General features: G+C 44.9%; 1 protein-coding gene across 2 annotated transcripts in view; it reads right to left on the bottom strand.

Moving 5' to 3' along the window:
• Nucleotides 1-3,195: 3,195 nt before the first annotated feature.
• Nucleotides 3,196-19,787, bottom strand: part of KCNG3 (potassium voltage-gated channel modifier subfamily G member 3) — a 34,926-nt gene continuing 18,334 nt past the window's right edge. For both annotated transcript variants that reach the window (XM_048506622.1, XM_048506703.1), the window contains exon 2: nt 3,196-4,060. In XM_048506622.1, coding sequence (XP_048362579.1) covers nt 3,415-4,060 — 646 coding nt within the window. In that variant the 3' untranslated portion in view covers nt 3,196-3,414. The remainder of the gene's footprint in view (nt 4,061-19,787) is intronic.

Below are 19,787 nucleotides of genomic sequence, written 5' to 3'. Positions count from 1 at the left end.
CGAAGCCCCGCCCACGCTGTCCTCCGACCCCTGGAGGTCGGAGGGCAGCGTGGGCAGGGCTTCGACGGCCAGCAGGCGACGACAGGGACAAGGTGAGTTGGACCGGGAAGGGGGAAGAGGCGGCTCCATGCGGAGCCGGCTGCCGTCTGCTGGCCTCTCCAGAGGCCGTCCACATGCTTGCATGCGAACGGCCTCCACCTCCAAGCCGGCAGAATTCATGCCGGCGTGGAGGCGCCTCAACGGCCGTACAGAAACGGCCTTTGAGAAAAGAGCATGGCTTGCCACGCTCAAATTTTGGCTGTGCATCTGTTTCAACTGCGATGCAGCCTCCTTGTCATATAAAGCCCTCAAGACTTCTTGTCACTCGGAATGGTGGGGCATTATAGAAACAAAAATTAACAAATTAGGCTATTCTTTGGATTATCTGGCAATGCTACCATCTAAAGAGACTTTTCAACTTCTGAAGAGAAGGCTGGTTGACCAGGAACATCAGATCCTACTCGAAAAGGCTTCCAGGACTTGTTCTTCTTTAGCTCTAGGTATCACCTACATTGGTAATAAGGGGGCTCAATACCTGCACCAGATAACCGTGCCCAGGCTCCGTAGAGCAATGATATTGGCCCGTTGCAATGCCCTTCCATCAGCCGTATCAACAAAGAGATTCACTAAAACCCCTTACTGTCAAAGGCTATGCATATGCAATGGGAATTGTGTTGACTCTATAGACCATATTTTACTTTATTGTCCATTTACACAGTACCCAGAGTCAAATACTTGTCACCCCTGCTACTAAAAAAAGAGTATGCATCTGACTTGCAAAAGATTACCTTTCTGTTGGACAGCCCCAGTAGTGATGCAAACGATGCAGTCACCAAATTTTTGGATTTGTATATAAAACAGCGCTTTAGGAGCAAATCCTGAACATCAGCCTTCTCTACCTGTACATTTATTTTGGTTTCCCTCTACTTGTTAAGTGGATCTGTGTATATAATGTTGTTATGCCAATAAAGGTTCTTTGTTGTTGTTAGAAAAATATTCTGCAATCAGGTATAAAACTCAGATGATTTCCCTAGAAAATCTGTCAATCACACTTGTATCCTGCTTCTTTTCTAAAGAACTTGGGGCAGAGCTGTCCCATTTTCTTTTCCCAGTAATCCCTGAACAACCTATCTTGGCTGTCAGCTTGGCCAGAAATACATGCTTTATCCAGTACACTACTCTGGCAGTTGCTGTTATAATAATTAATAAACTGGAAGGTAAATCAAGGCATTTGAAGAATTGAATTCATACTGAAGGAACTTAGTTGGCAACATAACTCATTCTCATCTATTATGCACACAGCAAATCTCCACTAAAATTTCAATCATGTTGTCAGCAGCATTTTTCTCTGTTCTTTGTACAGTTTAATAGTACCTTTCTGTCATAACTTATCTGTCTCTGATACTAGTCATGTTTATTTAAAATGAATTTCCATGGAATCATTTGGATATTTCCAAAGTGTTTAGGGCTGGAATGCCAGTCACTAAAAAACAAAATGCTTGTGCTGCAGAAAACATATGGCACAACAGTGCAAATTCCCATCTCTTTTGTAAAAGTTGAATCTGATCACTTTGCTGACCCCAGTTTTGTGAATGCAGATTTTTTTGGCTATAACGGATTATTTCCTCAGCTATATGTCCTTGGGGAATAGACAGACCGGGGGAACAATAACAATTAAGTGCAGCAATGATTCTGCTCCAGTGCTGTTAAAGCCTAGGGGATTCGAGGGCAGGGACTCAGAACATCTATCTACCAGTTTTAGCCCCTTTTTATGTGCAAATAGATGATGAAGATTACTTTTTCCAGTCACTCAAGTATTTTTCAGACTTCCAGTTTTCAGAAAACATTTACTCATCTGCCAAGAAATTATTGTGCTTTGCAGAGTCTCGTGGGGAGTTATTTATGTATTTATTTAGTTAATACTCTGCCTTTCTCCTCAATGGGGACCCATAAAAGCTTACATTATTGTCCTCTCTTCTGTTTTGTCCTCACAATAACCTTGTGAGGTAGGTTAGGTTGAGAGTGTGACTGGCCCAAAGTCACTCCGTGAGCTTCCATAGCATGAGTAGCGATTTGAATCTGGGTTTCCCAGATAATTGTCCAACATTCCTAACTGATATACTACCCTGGGGCCCCTTTCACAAAAGCAACTCTCCTTTCTAGGTCTTCTGTGAGGATAATTCAAATTGCCACTGCTGGGTCACTTGCCTTGTCTGTTGTAGGGCTGGTTATTTTGTACTACCTAATTAAGAATGTCAGGAAAGTTTCTATCCTAACAGTTTTTAGGAAGCTTGCTAAATCTGCATTATTCAGTTAGGCTTTTGAACAAGGTTTTCATGAGGAGATTGAGATCCTTTAAATACTTACTTTTATTTAATACAGGGTCTATAGTTACAGTTTTATGCTATTTATTCTTTCTAAATGTTTTATTATTTACTTAATTTTTTAGATGTCTGCATTACATAAACCACAACTTTGGAGGGAAAAGTGGAATAAAAGTAATAAATAGACAACAATTTTAAGGGGAGAATAAATAGTGCAATATAACCAATCACTTCTCATGCTCTGTATGCTCATTTCTTCATTTCACTGATATTTCTGGCCTCAGAAGATTTTCAGGCTTTGCAAACAGAGGCACTAGTGGGAAGGAGCAAAAGTGGCTTATCATCTTGCCTTCATAACTTCTTATACATTAAATGTCTGGCTGTGTACAAAAACTATAGTCCAATGAGCTCCTTTCAGCCTGCTCAAAGAGCTGATCATTGTTGGGCGGGGACTTTTGATTCCCTCCTTTCCCCACTCATGGGCAATGCTTTTGAAATTTTATCAAGTGTCAAGATTGGTTTGTAATGTGAAGCCACAGGTTAATGTTTAAAAATGTTTAATGTTTTTTTTAACAAACAAACAAATGAAATCATACCACTCTTAAATGCACAATTAATATCTTGGATCTTTGGACTATGTGTACACTTTATTCCTGAAATCTCAAGTTCAAGTGAACATCCCCCCCCCCCCCCCCCCGCAAAAAAAAACAACCTTTGAAAACAGGGACTGATTTATTTCAAGTGCAGATGCTTCATCCTAATAGTACAGAGCATCCACAATGCCCAAATCAATAGATACTCTCATGCTTGCCGACACCAAGGAAATGAAGCCTGTGTTTTCATCCGAATCTCAATTCGTCTGAGCCAAAGATTTGTTTGGGCCAATACAGCTGTTTACAACTTTTTTTCTCAAATATCAAGTGGCCATTCTTCAAGTGGAAAAGGAAAATGTCTTCCCCCAAGGGTGCAGGTTCATCTGTCATCAAGGAAGGAAGGAACAAGGATGGGTCTTTCAGTGGCTGCCAACATTTGCTATTATGTATTATGCTACTTAATTTAAGAACTCAGCAGAGAGACTTCGGCCGTACCGAGCAGATCGGAACTTGAGCTCATGGTAACATTGCACAAAGCTGTGATAGATGAAAGTAATAGGCAGGGCCAGTAAAACAATTCCACTGACCACACAAATCCCTCCAAGAATCCGTCCAGGTATAGTGATGGGGCATACGTCACCATAACCCACAGTGGTCATAGAGATGATTACCCACCAGCAAGCCGCTGGGATACTAGAATAGCCTTCATTTGGTTTTCCCAAGTTCAGCCCATGTTCAAGGAGCTGGGACAGTGCACTGAAAATTGCCATAGCAACGCAGACGAAGACAAGCAGCATCACCATCTCCCTATAACATCTCTTTAAAGTCAGGCCAAGCGTCTGGAGGCCAATGAAGTGACGGGCAAGTTTAATCACCCAAAAAATCCTCATCATTCTCAGGACCCTCAAAGTGACTCCAGCCCTCTGGAGCTGAGAATTCTCCCCTGTAAAAATGGTCATCAGCACAGAGATGTAGTAAGGAGTTATTGCCAATAAGTCAATGATGTTTAGAGGTCTCTTCACAAACTCACACTTGTCTTTGGAGACGATGAACCTCACAATGCACTCTGCAGTGAACCAGCCTATGCAGACAGCTTCAATTATCCTGTTGAAGGAAACACAAGCATAACACTTTATTTCCTATATAAGCCTTCCTGGTAGGAGATAACTTGTAGTGAGACATTATTTTGCTTACATGAACTCAGACCTGGGCAGTGCAATCCTGAGGAAAGAGGGGTAGTTACCTACCATTTTGCCAGCATAAGTCTACACAAGTAAATGAGGGAATTCCCAGGCTAAAAGGTCCACTAAAGATGTCCTTATTCCAGGAAATCCTTCATCAGCACTGGCGTGAGCTGCAGAAACATAGCTAGGGGAAATGGCGCCTGGTGCAAAATTGGACTTTTGCTGCCCTCCCCCATGTTCCACATTTCCTCATGTTTTTTCGTACTTTTGAAGTGTTTTTCCAATTTTTGGCTCAATGTAGCTTTTAGGGCTGTACCAGCATCAACATTTCAAGGTATCTTTAGGAGACTCTCCTGATGATACCTCCTATGTTTGGTGAAGTTTGGTTAAGGGGGTCCAAAGTTATGGACCCTCAAAAGGTAGCTTGGTTAAGGGGCTACCTTTTGAGGGTCCATAACTTTGGACCCTCAAAAGGTAGCCCCATCTACTATTAGCTCCCATTGGAAACAATGGGGAATGGGGCACCTTCTTTGGGGATCCATAATTTTGAACCCCCTGAACCAAACTTCACCAAACTTGGATGGTGCTAGCAGGAGTGTCGCTAGATGATATCCTGAAATTTTGGTGCCGCTATCCTAAAAACTGCACCCCCTCCCGGCCGACAAAGTAAAAACACTAAAAATATCAAAAATATTTTTGCTGCTCCCCAGGCGTGTGCCCGGTGTGAAGCACACACCCCTACCCTGTGGTAGCTACGCCACTGGTGGGCTGCTGTGCGGAAGGAGCACTGCTGCTGTGGCAGCACTGGCGCCTGAATGCTATGCTGCCATGTGGCTCCCCAACACCAGCACAAGTTCCTCTGTGTTGCCTTACTGTTGGCATAAGGGGCATTCATGCCACCTCCTGAAGGATTTTGGTCCCCATACCCCCCAAATTGCACTGGTAGTAGACAAAGAAGCCAAATATATTATTTAGATCTACTTGGGATTGTAGAAACTATTAATATAATCAAATGGATCTTGATGTATACGCTTAACTGGCTGATCATATTTTTAAAAACCTTATGTTATAGGCCATATTTGGGGAAATTGCAGTATTTTCTTAGACAATACAGTACAATTGGCTGTTATTTGAATCCATTTACCATTCTCAATTATGGTAGGAATGTCCTCTAAAATTTAAGAAAGTTATGGATCTAGAACCTAAGCCCAGCTAAACTGCTTAGAGTAAAGTCTTAAGAACACTTTACTGGGAGTAAGCACAAACTTTTTTTGGGGGGGGGAGAGAGGTGTTTGGGGTTGTATTTTATTTGTAATTTTTTAATTAAGCAGTCTGAAGCAAAGAGGGAAGGCAGGGTATAAATATTTTAATAATACAAGAATAAAAATTGGATAAGATGGAACTTACTTCTGAGTAAACCTGCTAGAATTGCTCCCTTGCAGAAAATAAAAAACTAATAAAGGATGGCAGACATTAGTAGATAATGCTGGTAGGATGGTGCAGATGACTGGGATAGAATTTTGTTAAATGTATGAATGTGTGTGAAAATGTTCTCTGCCCCTTTCAGTGCTGAGGTATTTTGGATTCCCTTCATAACTCTAATCAAGGTCCTGTTAAAATGCTTCCCCAGGTGACTAATTACCTATCAGCTTCACAATTCTTCCCCAAATGAATAGTTATAACCAGGTGCAAAGCTACAAAGCATTCCTCTTGAAGTGGCAGAAGTCACTGAACTGAACAGAACACTGCGTTACCACAGCCACATTATAAAATCAGAATACCAGGTCAAGTTATCATCAGATGACATAGAGGCTTTAAAATAGCACACACTATATATGATGATTGATTAAAATTGAATGCCATGTTGAAATAAGTTGCAGATTTTGAACTGAAACTGGCTTTTAATCGTTATCAACATAAAACCAATTAATGTATTGTTGAAGGCTTTCATGACCCGATTCAACTAGTTGTTGTGGGTTTTCTGGGCTGTATGGCCATGGTCTGGTAGATCTTGTTCCCAACATTTTGCCTACATCTATGGCCGGCATCTTCAGAGGTGTATCACAGAGAGAAGTACAGCCTCGCTAATCCATGCACCCACCCCACTTTACTCCTAATATGGCCTGGCAAACCCGCTGCCCCTTTGCCCCCCCTACTGCTTTTGATTGGACCTGGCAAGCCACACACACCCCCATACCAAACAGGCATGATGAGCCTGCTGCAGACTTGCAAGCATAGGTGTAACTATAACAGGGTGGTGTTGGGACAAACGCCCCAGGGGTGCCACCGTTGGGTCTTGTGGGGGATGAAAATGCCCCCCACACCCTCCTCCTTCCCACCTCAGCCCATCCTCGCCCAACCAAATTGCTTCTGAAGGAGCAGCCTGCCAGCACCACCTTCTGGCACCCCTCGGCCCTACCAGGCTGCCCAAGACTGCTGCTGTACCATCTAAGGTAAGTGGGGGGTGGGAGCATGCCCTGGGCCTACCGGGGCCTGGGAGAGGCCTTCCCTCCCCCCACACCACCCCTTACCACCCTTCCCCACCCCTTGCCACACTCACCTGATCCCTAGCCACTCCTTTGCCACCCTCACTCCACCTCTAGCCACCTCTTGCCACCCTCACCCTGCCCCAAGCCATCCCTTGCCACCCTCACCCTACCCCTGTCATGGGATGCATTATTGTTGTGTTCAGACATAAGGCCAGGGGCTTGGGGTATGAGTTAATGCTGATTTGGGGGGGGGACTTAGTGCAAAAATCTTAAGGCTCCATGAGGATCCTTGTTTTCCAAACAGGTTTTTGCACCACTGCGGCACCACAGAGCATGGGATTGTGTTCAGATATGTTGCCAGGGGTGATGTGCTGTGATGTGCTGGTGTTGTGTTGGTATTTGGGAGTGACCAAGTGGAAAAATCATGAGGATCCATGTTTTCCAAGCAGGTTTTTGCGCCACTGTGGCACCACAAAGCAAGGGATGTGTTATTGTTGTGTTCAGACAATGGCTAATGGCTGGAGTTGTGATGTGCTGGTGATTTTGGAATGACTTGACAGTGCAAAAATCATGAGGATCTGTGTTTTTCAAGCAGGTTTTTGCACCACTGCAGCACCACAAAGCGTGGGGTGCGTGATTGTTTTGGTGCTGCCTGTAGACTACGACATGTTCTTTGTTTCCTCCCCCCCAACGCAAACCCAAAAGGATCATGTAGCACCACAGAGAATGGGATGTGTGATTGTTTTGGTGCTGCCTGTAGACTAAGACATGCTCTACAGTTTCATGATGGTTTCATTTCATTCCAATGGAAAAATCATATGAATTCATGAGGATCTGTTTAAAATCATCTGGATCAGGCTTTTACCCAGTTTCGTGAGTTGGGGCATGTTCTATAATGTGATGGTCTGGTGCAAAAAAACTTTGTTTGGTCATGATGGGGGAGGGCAGTTGCCCATGCTGGGGCGGGTGGGGGTTGCGGAAAACTCAGATTTTGCCCCGAGCTCCATTTTCCCTAGCTACGCCTCTGCTTGCAAGCTGAGGCAGTCACCCCCCTCCCAGTGACAACCACTTCCCCAAGTGCTGATCTGGGCTGGCAAGCCTGCTGGGGGATGACCAGCTGAGCTGAGGCAGCCATCCCCTAGGGTTCAGCTCAATTAAGTCACATTTATGTCATATCCAGCCCTCATAACATATGAGTTTGATGCCCCTGCCTTAGTCCACTAATGTGTTTTTGGTCCATAGATCTTTTCAAGTTTATTTAGGTTAAAAGCTTCTACCCCACCTTTCTTCTTACAGTACCTAAGGGTGTATGAGGAACAAGTACCGGATACCAGAATCATCTACAATGAGTATTCACTGGAATATATGGACCAAGCCTATGTATATATATAGACATAAAAATTGTCTTGGAAAGTTCACTGGGAAATTATAAAACCACAGTTCTTCAGACACTCTAAATTCTATCACATCAAAGGAGACTTCTGATTGATCCTGCCCTGTGTCAGGGGAATTGTATCTAGGTGATTGAGATACATTCCTAGCTCAATGTAATTGCTACAAGATATATGTAACCAGCCTGCTATATGTTACCACTGCCATTCTGGGGAATTATTTCCATGATCTTTACTTTATGGCTTCACACTGAATATAACTAGGCTTGCCCCTGAAACTTTGGTCTCATGAAAACTGAGATGGTTTCCATTATCTTGTGGGGGTAGGATGACAGGTGACTTTCTATCTGTCGTCAACCTTGGGGTGCCTCAGCTCAGTGATGTAGGTATAGTTTTTATGGGGGGTTCAGGGCATGGGGCCATGCCTTCATCCCCCCCAGGGGGCATGGCCATGCCTCCCCAAGTCCTGCCCCCAGCCTCAGTGCTTATAAAAGCAGCTCTCCGAGGCCAGGGATGGAAGACTCCCTTGCCCCCCCGCCCCGCCCACCAACTGGGCTCCTAGCTGGCAGCTGGCAGTCCCTTCTGCCCTCCCCTCTGGGCAGAGACATAGCTAGGGGAAATGGGGCCCAGTGCAAAATCCCCCACCCCAAAACAGCATCACTTTCAATGGTGTTTAAATTAGGGAGCAGAGATTTTCCTTTTAAATCCACCTTAAAGGGAGAATCTGGGGTCCCCTGTTAAAACAATATTGAAAGTGGTGCTGTTTTGGGGTGGATTATCCCCCATCCTGAAACAGCATCACTTTCAATGTTTAAAATGGGGACCTCAGATATTTGGGGCTGGAATGATGTACTCACCAATAATCTAGAGACTATTCAAAATCTTTTTTAAAAAATTCTAGCTGTGCCTAAGGGCACTCCAGCTATCTTGAAGGAGGCTGAACTTGGCCTTCCTTCAGTAAGGGCACAGGTACATGTTGGTTCAGTGATGTAGTGCCATCGAGGCTGGGGGCGTGATGCCCCAGACGCACACCAATGCAGGGGTGTGGCCGGGGCTTGGCAGGGCATTCTGGGGGGGGGGGGCGACACCACAGCAGGGGCGCAGGGTGCGCACATGCCCCGGGCGCAGTTCCCTCTCGCTCTGCCCCTGTGATGGTTCATTATGCACAGCACAAAAAAGACTTATGTGGGATGTCTTTAAAAGAGGTGACTGCTTCTTTTCACTCTGCACATCCAAAAGAAGACGACTGGGGAACACCTTAATGAGAAATGGCTTCTGGTGTGTTTTCCAGACAGCAAAGGTATCTGAAGGGTAACGAGACTTTTCCCCACCCGACCATTTTGCGCCTGACATTTTGTGTGCAGCTGAAACGATTATACCTGTCACCATTTGCTGAAGGCTGCCCCAGGACATTTGCCCTGCAATCTCTGATCCTACGTCAGCCTGGGATGTAGGTATAGATTTTTTACGGGGGGGCCACACCCCCACCCACCCCTAGGGCATGGCCACGCCTCCCCAAGCCCCGCCCCTTGCCTAGCGCTTATAAAAGCAGCTCTCCGAGGTTGGGGATGGCAGACTCCCCTGCCCTGCCCTCCCCTGCCCTGTGGGCAAAGGCATAGAGGGAAAATGGAGCCTGGTGCAAAATCTGAGTTTTGCGCACCCACCCCCCCCCGGGCAGCCGCTGTGATGCTGGAATCTACCCTCAAACAGCATCACTTTCAATGGTGTTTAAACTAGAGAGCCCAAATTCTCCTTTTAAATCCACGTTAAAGGGAGAACCCCCCCTAGTTAAGCAACATTGAAAGTGATGCTGTTTTGGGGTGGATTATTCCCCGCCCTGAAACAGCATCACTTTCAATGTGGCGTAGTGGTTAAGAGCAGGTGCATTCTAATCTGGGGGAACCGGGTTTGATTCCCTACTCTGCCACTTGAGCTGTGGAGGCTTATCTGGGGAATTCAGATTAGCCTGTGCACTCCCACACATGCCAGCTGGGTGATCTTGGGCTAGTCACAGCTTTTCAGAGCTCTCTCAGCCCCCCCCCCCCCACCTCACAGGGTGTTTGTTGTGAGGGAGCAAGGGCAAGGAGATTGTAAGCCCCTTTGAGTCTCCTACAGGAGAGAAAGGGGGGATATAAATCCAAACTCTTCTTCTTCTTCTAAACTGGGAACCTCAAATTCTCCCTTTAAATCCATGCAGAAGGGGGTGGATTTAAAAGGAGAATCTGGGGAAATCTGGGGGGTACCTGCTGTCAGGGGTGCAATTGTTAAGCTAAAAGCACCAAACTTTCAGGGTATCTTTAGGAGTCTCTCCTAGTGATACAACCCAGGTTTGGTGAAGTTTGGTTCAGGGGGTCCAAAGTTATGAACCCTCAAAGGTGTAGCCCCATCTCCTATTAGCTCCCATTGGAAACAATGGGGGATGGGGCACCCCCTTTGGGAGTCTATAGCTTTGGACCCCCTGAACCAAACCTCACCAAACCTGGGTGGTATCAATAAGAGACTCTCCTGATAATACATCCCAGGTTTGGTGAAGTTTGGTTCAGGGGGTCCAAAGTTATGGACCCTCAAAGGTGTAGCCCCCATCTTCTATTAGCTCCCATTGTAAACAATGGAGGATGGGGGCACCCCCTTTGGGAGTCCATAACTTTGGACCCCCTGAACCCTAACCCTAACCCTGAACCAAACCTCACCAAACCCGGGTAGTATCATCAGGAGAGTCCCCCAAACAATCCCTGAACACTTGGTGCTGCTAGCCCAAACAATGCGCCCCCTGCAGGCCAAAAACAGAAAAAGCACTAAAATGTTTTTAAAACCCACAAACGGAGGGATGGAGCTTCGGACATGAATTGGGGGGGGGGGTTTCAAACCCAAGGAAACTCCCCCCCCCCTTACCTACGTCCATGCTCATCCTGCTGATTCAGGCAATATATAGTTTTCCTTTTTTAAAAAAAAACATATTTTCAGGAAGCCATTTTTGTAGTTATGCAGACATACAAAAGAGAATCTTAGCTGCTTGGAAGACGAGTTTACTGCCCATTGAAAAGCACTGGGTACACCTGCCCTCTGTGGACTGACTTCGCTTGTCTGTGCAGCAAGAAAACCTAGGAGACTAGGAAACTTAGGAATTAAGGAACTTCAGTATGTTGCAACTGAGATGAAATACTTGGCTGTTTTGGGGTGTCCAGCACAGAAGCAGCAGGCACCACGCAATGGCATAAGAAGTGGTTTATAATAAATCTTTCAGGGAATTGCTCAACACCATGCTCTCAGTGTTTGCAGGTTTGTAGGCTTTGTCTCAGGTTATACATTATGAAACTCACCATGCTTCTATTTCTGCACAACTATGGACAATTACAGCAACAAGATTGATCAGCAAGCCATTTTAAGGTAGAGGGCAAGGTAAGGGATCAAGTCTCTTCTTAACTGCTAGTATTCATTTTCTTCCACTATAAGCTAAAGATTCCAGAGCATACATACTCTATATTTAGAAAGTAAAATAATGTAAGAAAGGAAATCAAATTCTAAGCCATGAATATCCAAGGCCATAGAACTACACAATCCAACTGGGATTTTCAGTGGATATGTTTTACTACAGGAAGATGCATTTGTAAGAATCCTTTATGGGAAACTGTCATTTCATGTTTACATTTCCCATCCAAACTGCTCTTATAAATTCACTCTTGTTTCCCCTGTCTCTTGTTTCCCCTTTTGACCCCTATGAATTCCTGGTTCTATTAGAATTAACTGCAGGCCTACAAAAATGTGATCCCAGCATACCTGTTCAGAGTAAAAGGTTCACTCAGAAATTTGCTGCTGCCAGAACGGGACTTGATCCCATGTACAGTTGTGACACAGGTTTTAAAATGGTATGAATGGATACAGGTTTGAGATGTTTGAAAATGAAGTGCTTGAGTTAGTATAATTTTGGATTCACAGTGAATACTGACTTCTGTAATCAATTTATCAAATGGTTTGTACAGCTTAAACATGTACGCAAGCAAAATGTTCAAATTCTTCTCAACAAGGGGCAGGAAAACAAGGTTAACAGCACAGCTGCATCATGAGATAATCATGCAATGGCTTCCCATGTTTTTGATGCAGGCTCTGATACCTACAGGGGGGGAAATGTTCTGTTTCAGGACTGATAATTTCAGTATGACACAGCTAGATGGAAATGTTTGTGTTGAACTATCCTTGATGTGAAAAGAACTAATTTTAACATTTAAATCTTGCCATAATTAAGGCCATAGTCCAGGGTTTAATATTTTAAAAAACCCAAAAACTAAAAGGTGGCTAAAATGTCAGATTGTCATCAGCAACTAGATATGCCATTCAATTTTCTTTTGTATTCATTGAAACAAAGTTGCATGTTGATTTAGTCCTAATATTAAAACCCTCTAATTGATGATATTTATCAGCTTTTGTGTGAAAGTTATTTGAAAATCATTCTTTGAGGATTCAAAATCTAGGTCTTCTACAGCTCCTTTCCCCCTTAGTATAAATTAATCATTTTGTTTAATTTTCTGCTCCATCTGATAATTCTACACAGACTAGCCTATTTTACATATAGACTGGTTTAGACAGCTTCAGAGTTCTTTAAAATTACTAATAAAGATAGTTTGTTGTACGCAAAGTAATTACATTCTGAACTGTCAAAGCATCTTTCAGTTGCAAATTGCACATTTTCCCCTTCAAAAGTTGTCTAAAATTCTTCAGCGAATTGGCTGAGCTCTAAAAATAGAAAAAAATCAAAGGATTGGCTTCATCATCCGCTAAAGCGTCTGAATAAAACATAGTATACAAGACAAGAAACACTAGGAAAAACAGAAGACAAGACAGCATGTGATTAAGCTTGTCAACATCAGTTTGTGCAAGAGGATGCTTTTATTCCTTGCATCAAAGAAGCACTAAACTAGGAAATAACAGCACACATCTGCCCCCACATCTACTTTTATTTCTTGGACAAATATGTGGCATTTTCTCAGTTACTTAAAAGCGCCAGTTTAGATTGAATAATATTGTGGTCTTCTGTTTTCTCAAGAGGAAGTGATTTAAGCTATTCCCCCTCCCACAACAGTTCTAAAGCTCCCCAACAGAGGCATAGCTGGGCCAGAGTGCGCCCGGTGCACACTTTGGCTTTTTAGCTCCCCCCCCGAGGCAACACCCCCCCCCCACTTCCACTCCCAATCCCACTCCCACTTTGGAAAACTGAGCAGGCTGGAGAACAGGCCTTCCTGTTCTGGTGGGAACTACATTTCCCACAGTCTCCTGCTCAGTTTCCTAAAGTAAATGTGGGGGGGACGCTGTGGGGGGGAAATCACGCCGGGCCCCCCGCAGTGCCCCCCCCCCACACTTACTTTAGAAAACTGAACAGGCTGCAGAACAGGCCTTCCTGTTCTGGTGGGAACTACATTTCCCAGGAGACCCTGGGAAATGTAGTTCCCACCAGAGCCTGTTCTCAACCTGTAGTTCTAAAAGTGATGTGAGAGCTCTTGAGGGTAACTACTACAGGGAAGCGGGGAAAGGAGGAGGGGCCGAGTTTTAAGCCTCCCATGTGACCCAAGTGGAGTGCACCTGGTCGTCGTGCACCCTGCTCCTAGGGCCAGCTGCTCCCCAGTATTGTGTTCTTGGGACGGGCAGCAGATGCTCAGAAATAACAAAATGAATGGTGAAGTGAATGTCTGCAGAAATCACCATACCTTCCTAAAAGAACTTAAGAGACCTCAAGTCTTTAGAACAGTGGTTCTCAACCTTCCTAATGCCGTGACCCTTCAATACAGTTCCTCATGTTGTGGTGACCCCCAACCCTAACATTTATCCATTTTGCAGATGGAGAACACTGATGCAGAGAGTCTTAGGTGACCCCTGTGAAAGGGTCGTTCGACCCCCAAAGGGGTCCCGACCCACAGGTTGAGAACCACTGCTTTAGAATGTGTGGCTGGATACAGGCCATTTAATTGGAAGGAAGTCCTACATACAGTGTTGTGGTGTACTTCATCTGCAGCACCTCACTGCATCAAACAGGGGCGTATAATGTCCCACTAGTAATAAAGATAAATCCATTCTTTGAATTTAGATGGGTGAGTAAGAGTGCCATGTAGCTCTTTTCTTTTGCACAGGAGCAATTCTGGATTCAATTTTAGATCCTGGAAACAATTTTGAGTCATCAAAGGTAGTCAGGTAATTGGCTAACAGCAAGCCGGATCAATCATGTAATCACAGAAATGATACTGAAAGAACCGGAAGATTATTCAATCCAATCATTTCCCATAACACAGGACCACTAGCCCTGTCCCAAAAACCCCTACAGGCAACAGAGTGTAAATAACAGAGGGAATGCCATGAATAAGAGGTGTGTTTGGGAAGGGACAATGACAGACAACTCCTTTATGCCAGTCATCCTAACTGCAGCATCTCTCTCTCTCTGTTCTGACCTTTGTGCAACATATAGCTATGACGGATGGGTTAGACGTAAATGCCATTCAGCCTATTTTTGCCTCAGCTTGGTTAGTAGTGCACTCAGACAACATCCCTTAGAAGGAGAATAGTCAGATTTGTTCCCAGGGGATTTAGTTGCAGATCCCTAGTGTAAGGTTGTTATGAAAGCACAACTTTTCACTAGAATCAGATGAAGCAGTGAGGACAGCACAATGAACAACACAGGCATGCTATGCCAGAGGTGCAGTTTGATACCATCCATGTCTGTCTGTCTGGAAATCCCACCAAGTTCAGAATTCAAGCTTTCCCACTGGCTTTGATGTATGTAATTACAGATATCCAGAGTAATGTAGTGGTTAAGAGAAGTGGATTCTAATCTGGTGAATTTGGTTTGATTCCTTATTCCTCCACATGAAGCCTGTTGGGTGACCTTGGGCCAGTCACTGCTCCCTCAGAACTCTCTCAGCCTCATGCAGAGGCAGGCAATGGGAAACCACCTCTGAATGACTCTTGTTTTGAAACACTATGGGGTCCCCATAAGTCAGCTGTGACTTGATAACACTTTCCATCATCATGCATCTTTACTTAGAGCAGTGGTGGCGAACCTATGGCACTCCAGATGTTCATGGACTACAGTTCCCATCAGCCCCTGCCAGCATGGTCAATTGACCGTGCTGGCTGAGGGGAAAACTGATAAGGCTATAATCCATAATTTATCTGAAGTCTCCCTCAAATTCTCCTGAACTAGAAATGTTTCACTGCTTGAGTTTATGCTCAAGAAAGCATGCATACAAATATCTTCTCAAGCATATGCATCATTCTTCCACTGAGGTCAAAAGGACTTTAAAGAACTTCTCCTTAGCTGGGTCCAGCATTATATGTGTCACTCTAGGACTAGGTCATTAAGTGGGACCAAATCACTTAGCTGTGTACCTTAAGAACAATAATTTGACTGAGATGGTTAAGAATGAACTCTCTGTCTGTAGCAGCCCTAATGCCCCAGATCAGCCCGACCATATCTGAGCTCAGAAGCTAAGAAGGGTGGGTCTTTGAATAGAACGGTAGGACTGCTATGCAGAGGAAGACAATGGCAAACTACCTCTGCTCATCTCTTCCCTTGAAAACATCATGATGTGGAACTTCATGGGATCATCAGGAGTTGGTTGCAACCAGAGCTGTAGCGAGGGGGAACTGCGCCTGGGGCACATGTATGCTCTGCGCCCCTGCCACGCCCCCATCATGCCCCCACACTGGCACATGCCCCATGCAGGATGCCCCCTCCCCCTAGGCGCTATGCCACTGGTTGCAACTCCACATCAAACTTTTTAACTTTTTCTGAGCTGTATGTAGAAGAAAGAGCAACAAGCTTTTTATACTCCTAACTTACATGTACAAGCATTATCTTGTAAAATATGGAAGACTAGTTATATTTAAACCTATAGTTTATTTTACCCACCCACAGACCTCTATTTAGAGGAGTTTTGAACTTAGGCCAGAAAGAGAGCTGTAGGGTAGGTCTTGCCAAAATGGCTGCTAGGCTAGAATGGTTTTTGAAAGATCATGCTTGGATGTTCTGAAGTTCTACCAATTCTCTGACATGTTTATTGGTGCTCTGAAGAATGCCAAGCAATCAGCTGAACTTTTATAAGATAAATTTTACAACAGGAATAAATGTTCTCTAATAACCAGTAATGGGGCAATGGTCACAGTAGCAGCTGTTTGGGCTTTAATTTAGTTTAAAAGTCCAGAGACTCCATGATCAGCAAGTGGTCTGCCAGACACAAATTTTAAAATCATAATTCCAACATATGGAGCTGAGTTGGGGGGGGGGGGACAGTCTGTTCTTGATGCTAATAGTTTACTAACTAACGCTCATCCCTGCGGAAAGTCTTCTAGAAGCACATGACAGTTTTATTGGCATACATTTTTTAAAAATGACTCCAGCCTCAAATGACTCAAAATAACCTGTTATGGCAAAGATTTAAAACAACAACCCCAAAATGGACTTTGCATGGCATGCATTTCAGCAAGACATCTCCAGGATTAATTAAAACACTAGGTACAGGTAAAAAATGCTTACAAAAAATGCTTCATCAGCCATCTGCTACATGAGAGCAAAGAGAAAACCAAGCAAGAGAGTTTAAATTTCCAAAGGCTGAAGTCAAGGAAAGTCAAACTAAGCCTATTCAGTGGAATAATTAGCTTTAGGGCAGGAAGGCAAAATGGTACCCTTGAAGTTATCAATACAGAAAATAATATTACAAGAATAACAACTTTTATTTATTTATTTATTTATTCCACTTTTATACCGCCCTCCCCCAAAGGGCTCGATGCTTGATGCTTCTCCCAAGAGCAAATCTTGATGCTTCTCCCCAAGAGCAAATCTGTTATACATTTGTATCAACTCTATACTGGTTTGACTAGATTAGGGTCAAATCCCCATGGGCAAAATATCCTGGGATATTCACCTTAGATATTCTGGTTTGTGTGAGGACTCCCCACGGCTCCCGGCCCAAAATTGGCTCTGTTCCGGCCCTGCCTCAGGCTATCCTCCTCATCCTGGGATTTTCAAAAATCGCGAGGACGGTAGATCTTTTTGAGAATCCCAAGCCAAGGCCAATTTTGTGGGGAGACCAATCAGGTTTATTTGTCCTGCCCCATTTGCCCAACACTTCATTCAAACTGCCACTCCAAACACAACAGTCAATCAGAGCGTAGTGGACTGGGCATGCTGAGAATGGTGGACTCTGGACAAGCTGGGGCGTGCCTTTTTTTTTTTTCGTGTGCTCTGCGTGGCTACAAAGCCACAATCACGTAAAGAAAAATAAGAGTGCTTGCAAGGCATGGCTACGTAGCTGCACAGCTGTTAAAGTTTTAAAAAAGTTGCTTCCTGAAGCAGAGGGGAGGGGATGCTCTTTCACTTTCCTGTCCCAAAACAAACAGCCAATCGGCAACGAACAGCCGAAGGAGATCACGGGCTCATTGAAAGAGAAGTGGAGGTTTTGATCCCGGCATTAACTCGACCCCTCCACAGACACAGGCTGCGGTGGGGAGGGAGAGACCAGGATTAAAAGGTATGGGATTTTATGGAACCAAGCCAAACCAGGCATATTTTCAACATGGGGAAATGGCCTAGGATTTTTAAAACCATCTGCTTCAATAGTGCTTTTAAGGGGAGGTAAGTCCACAGCAACTAGAAGGTGTCTATGCGCACAGCATGGGAACCCTCTTCAGATAATTGGTGCATATCAAACTGGGAGAACTACAAAGCTGTCAATGTTAACCATGGCTTCGTCAAAGAATTCTGGAAAAAGTGGATGACAAACAATTTTAAGTCTGGAATGTAGATATGGCTCAAGATATCTTGCATAAGGGGATTTATCTTCTGCAAACCTGGGTTCCCCCTAGCTTCAAAATCCCTACAGCATTAGATTTGGAATATTTAACTTTCACACAAATAGGTTTGCAAAATTTCATTGGCCTGCTCTTCTGCCTTAAAGAAACACCTCTTGAGCGAAAGAACTTTAGCAAGTGAGATTTCATGCGGCACTGCCATCAAGAGTGAAAAAACCTCTACTGCGGAATTTCTACTAGGCTCTTCTTAAAGGTGAAAAAGTGGATCATTAGAAAAAGTTTGCAAAGTATGATGGATATTCATAGGGCCAGTTTCTGTGGTTGGAGCTCCTGCTCGCTCTTTTAAGTTCAAGTATCATAGGTTTGATGACCCAGTTTTAAATGGGACTATGGCAGGACAGGAGGGAGTTTTCAACCTCTCACCATGCTGTTTTCCTGATATTAAATGGTCCCCAAAAGCTGCTACTTCTCCCAGAGGCAAAATATTTGGCACAGATTTTGATATGCACCTGTCCTTTACATAGAATATTCCTCTTGCAATATCATAAGGATACAGGACTAGAGATGTAAAATTTCTGGAAATTTTAGAGTGATTGAGAAAAATGTAGACAAACTTTTTGAAAACATTGAAAGATACGCAACACTTACTTTACTATCAAGCATAAACTTCTTTTACTAACTGAACAAAATAAAAAGCATTATTATAACTGGGAGCCCCATCTAAAGGGGGGGGGGCTGAATCTGCTTGCCTCTCTGGGGTACTTATCTCAGTGGAGTGGTAAAATCACTGTGTAGTAATGCACTGCTGACCCAGCAGCACCGTGGTAGAACGTTGGCACATAGCGGACCTCTATTCTGGTCGCACCGCTTTTACTCAACCCGTATGAGTCGCGGGTCATGAACTATCTGGCTCAGTCACCCAGGGACAATGGTCTTACCCCAGGTGAGGATTGAAGCTTAGGCAGCTTCGGCTCCTCTCATGCGTAGCCCAGGTGAGATCATGCATCACATGATCTCCGACCTCCCGGCTCTCCCGGAACTCCCTCCGTTCCTCCCTTCTACACTTTGATGAATGCAACAGGTGCGGAACAACCGCAGCGGGGAGATTAAGCTAGGAACAGGGGCCTCCAGCTCCGGCTGCTGGCGATCTCCACCAGATGTTATCTCAGCGTCTCGTCTACCGTTCTTTAAGCTGACCACGTGGAGTGCGACTACAGCTGGTGCGAGAACCGGAATCCCTCGAACCTCCACCTGCTCACGTAAGCCTGGGGAAAGGGCAGCGATACCGAAGTCGCTGGATCCGGCATCCAGGGACCGCGTTTGTTGTCGCCTGTCCTGGTCAGGCGCATCCAGAACTGCAGCGTCCTAAGTTACTCTCTGCGTCCGGCCGGAACACCGGTGGTATGTTCGCGGGGCTTATGACAAGCAGTTGGCGAACTGAAAGTGTGTAGTGAAATCGTAGAGTCCCCGTAAAGAGGGAGCTCGCCAAATTGGTTGAGATTGAGCTCAGTGTCCATGGTACCCAGAGGGGACATTGAATCGCCGGGACTGGGGAAAACGCCGGGCGCCTCTTAAGCACAGAGCCTCGTAGCGCCGATGTCCACTGCTACTGGCGTGGAGACAATGTTTTGTCGCCATCAGCCTGCAGACCTATGGCTCCTTGCTGTAGAGCGCCTCCTTTCGATCTTTCACCTTCAATTTCAACCCGAATTTTTCTCTATCCGCTAAATTGGGCGCTGCCTCCTTCTGCCCTGCTCCAACCGCCCATTTCAGAATTCTCAGCGGCTCCAGCCGCCCTCTGCTCCGCCTTCGTGCCATTACGCACCTCGTCCAGCACCCGCGTAATGGCGGGTTTCAAAACTCTCGCCGGCGTGTGTCCCGCGATCTGCAAAGGAAAGAAAACCCTGGCGGAGAGCGATGCCGATATCTCGCATTGTGCCCGTCCATTTCACAGATACCGAGGGGAGGGTGGCAT

This window comes from Sphaerodactylus townsendi, linkage group LG01, assembly GCF_021028975.2.
Source record: "Sphaerodactylus townsendi isolate TG3544 linkage group LG01, MPM_Stown_v2.3, whole genome shotgun sequence".
Classification (NCBI taxonomy): domain Eukaryota; kingdom Metazoa; phylum Chordata; class Lepidosauria; order Squamata; family Sphaerodactylidae; genus Sphaerodactylus; species Sphaerodactylus townsendi.
This window is presented reverse-complemented; position numbering and strand designations above follow the sequence as displayed.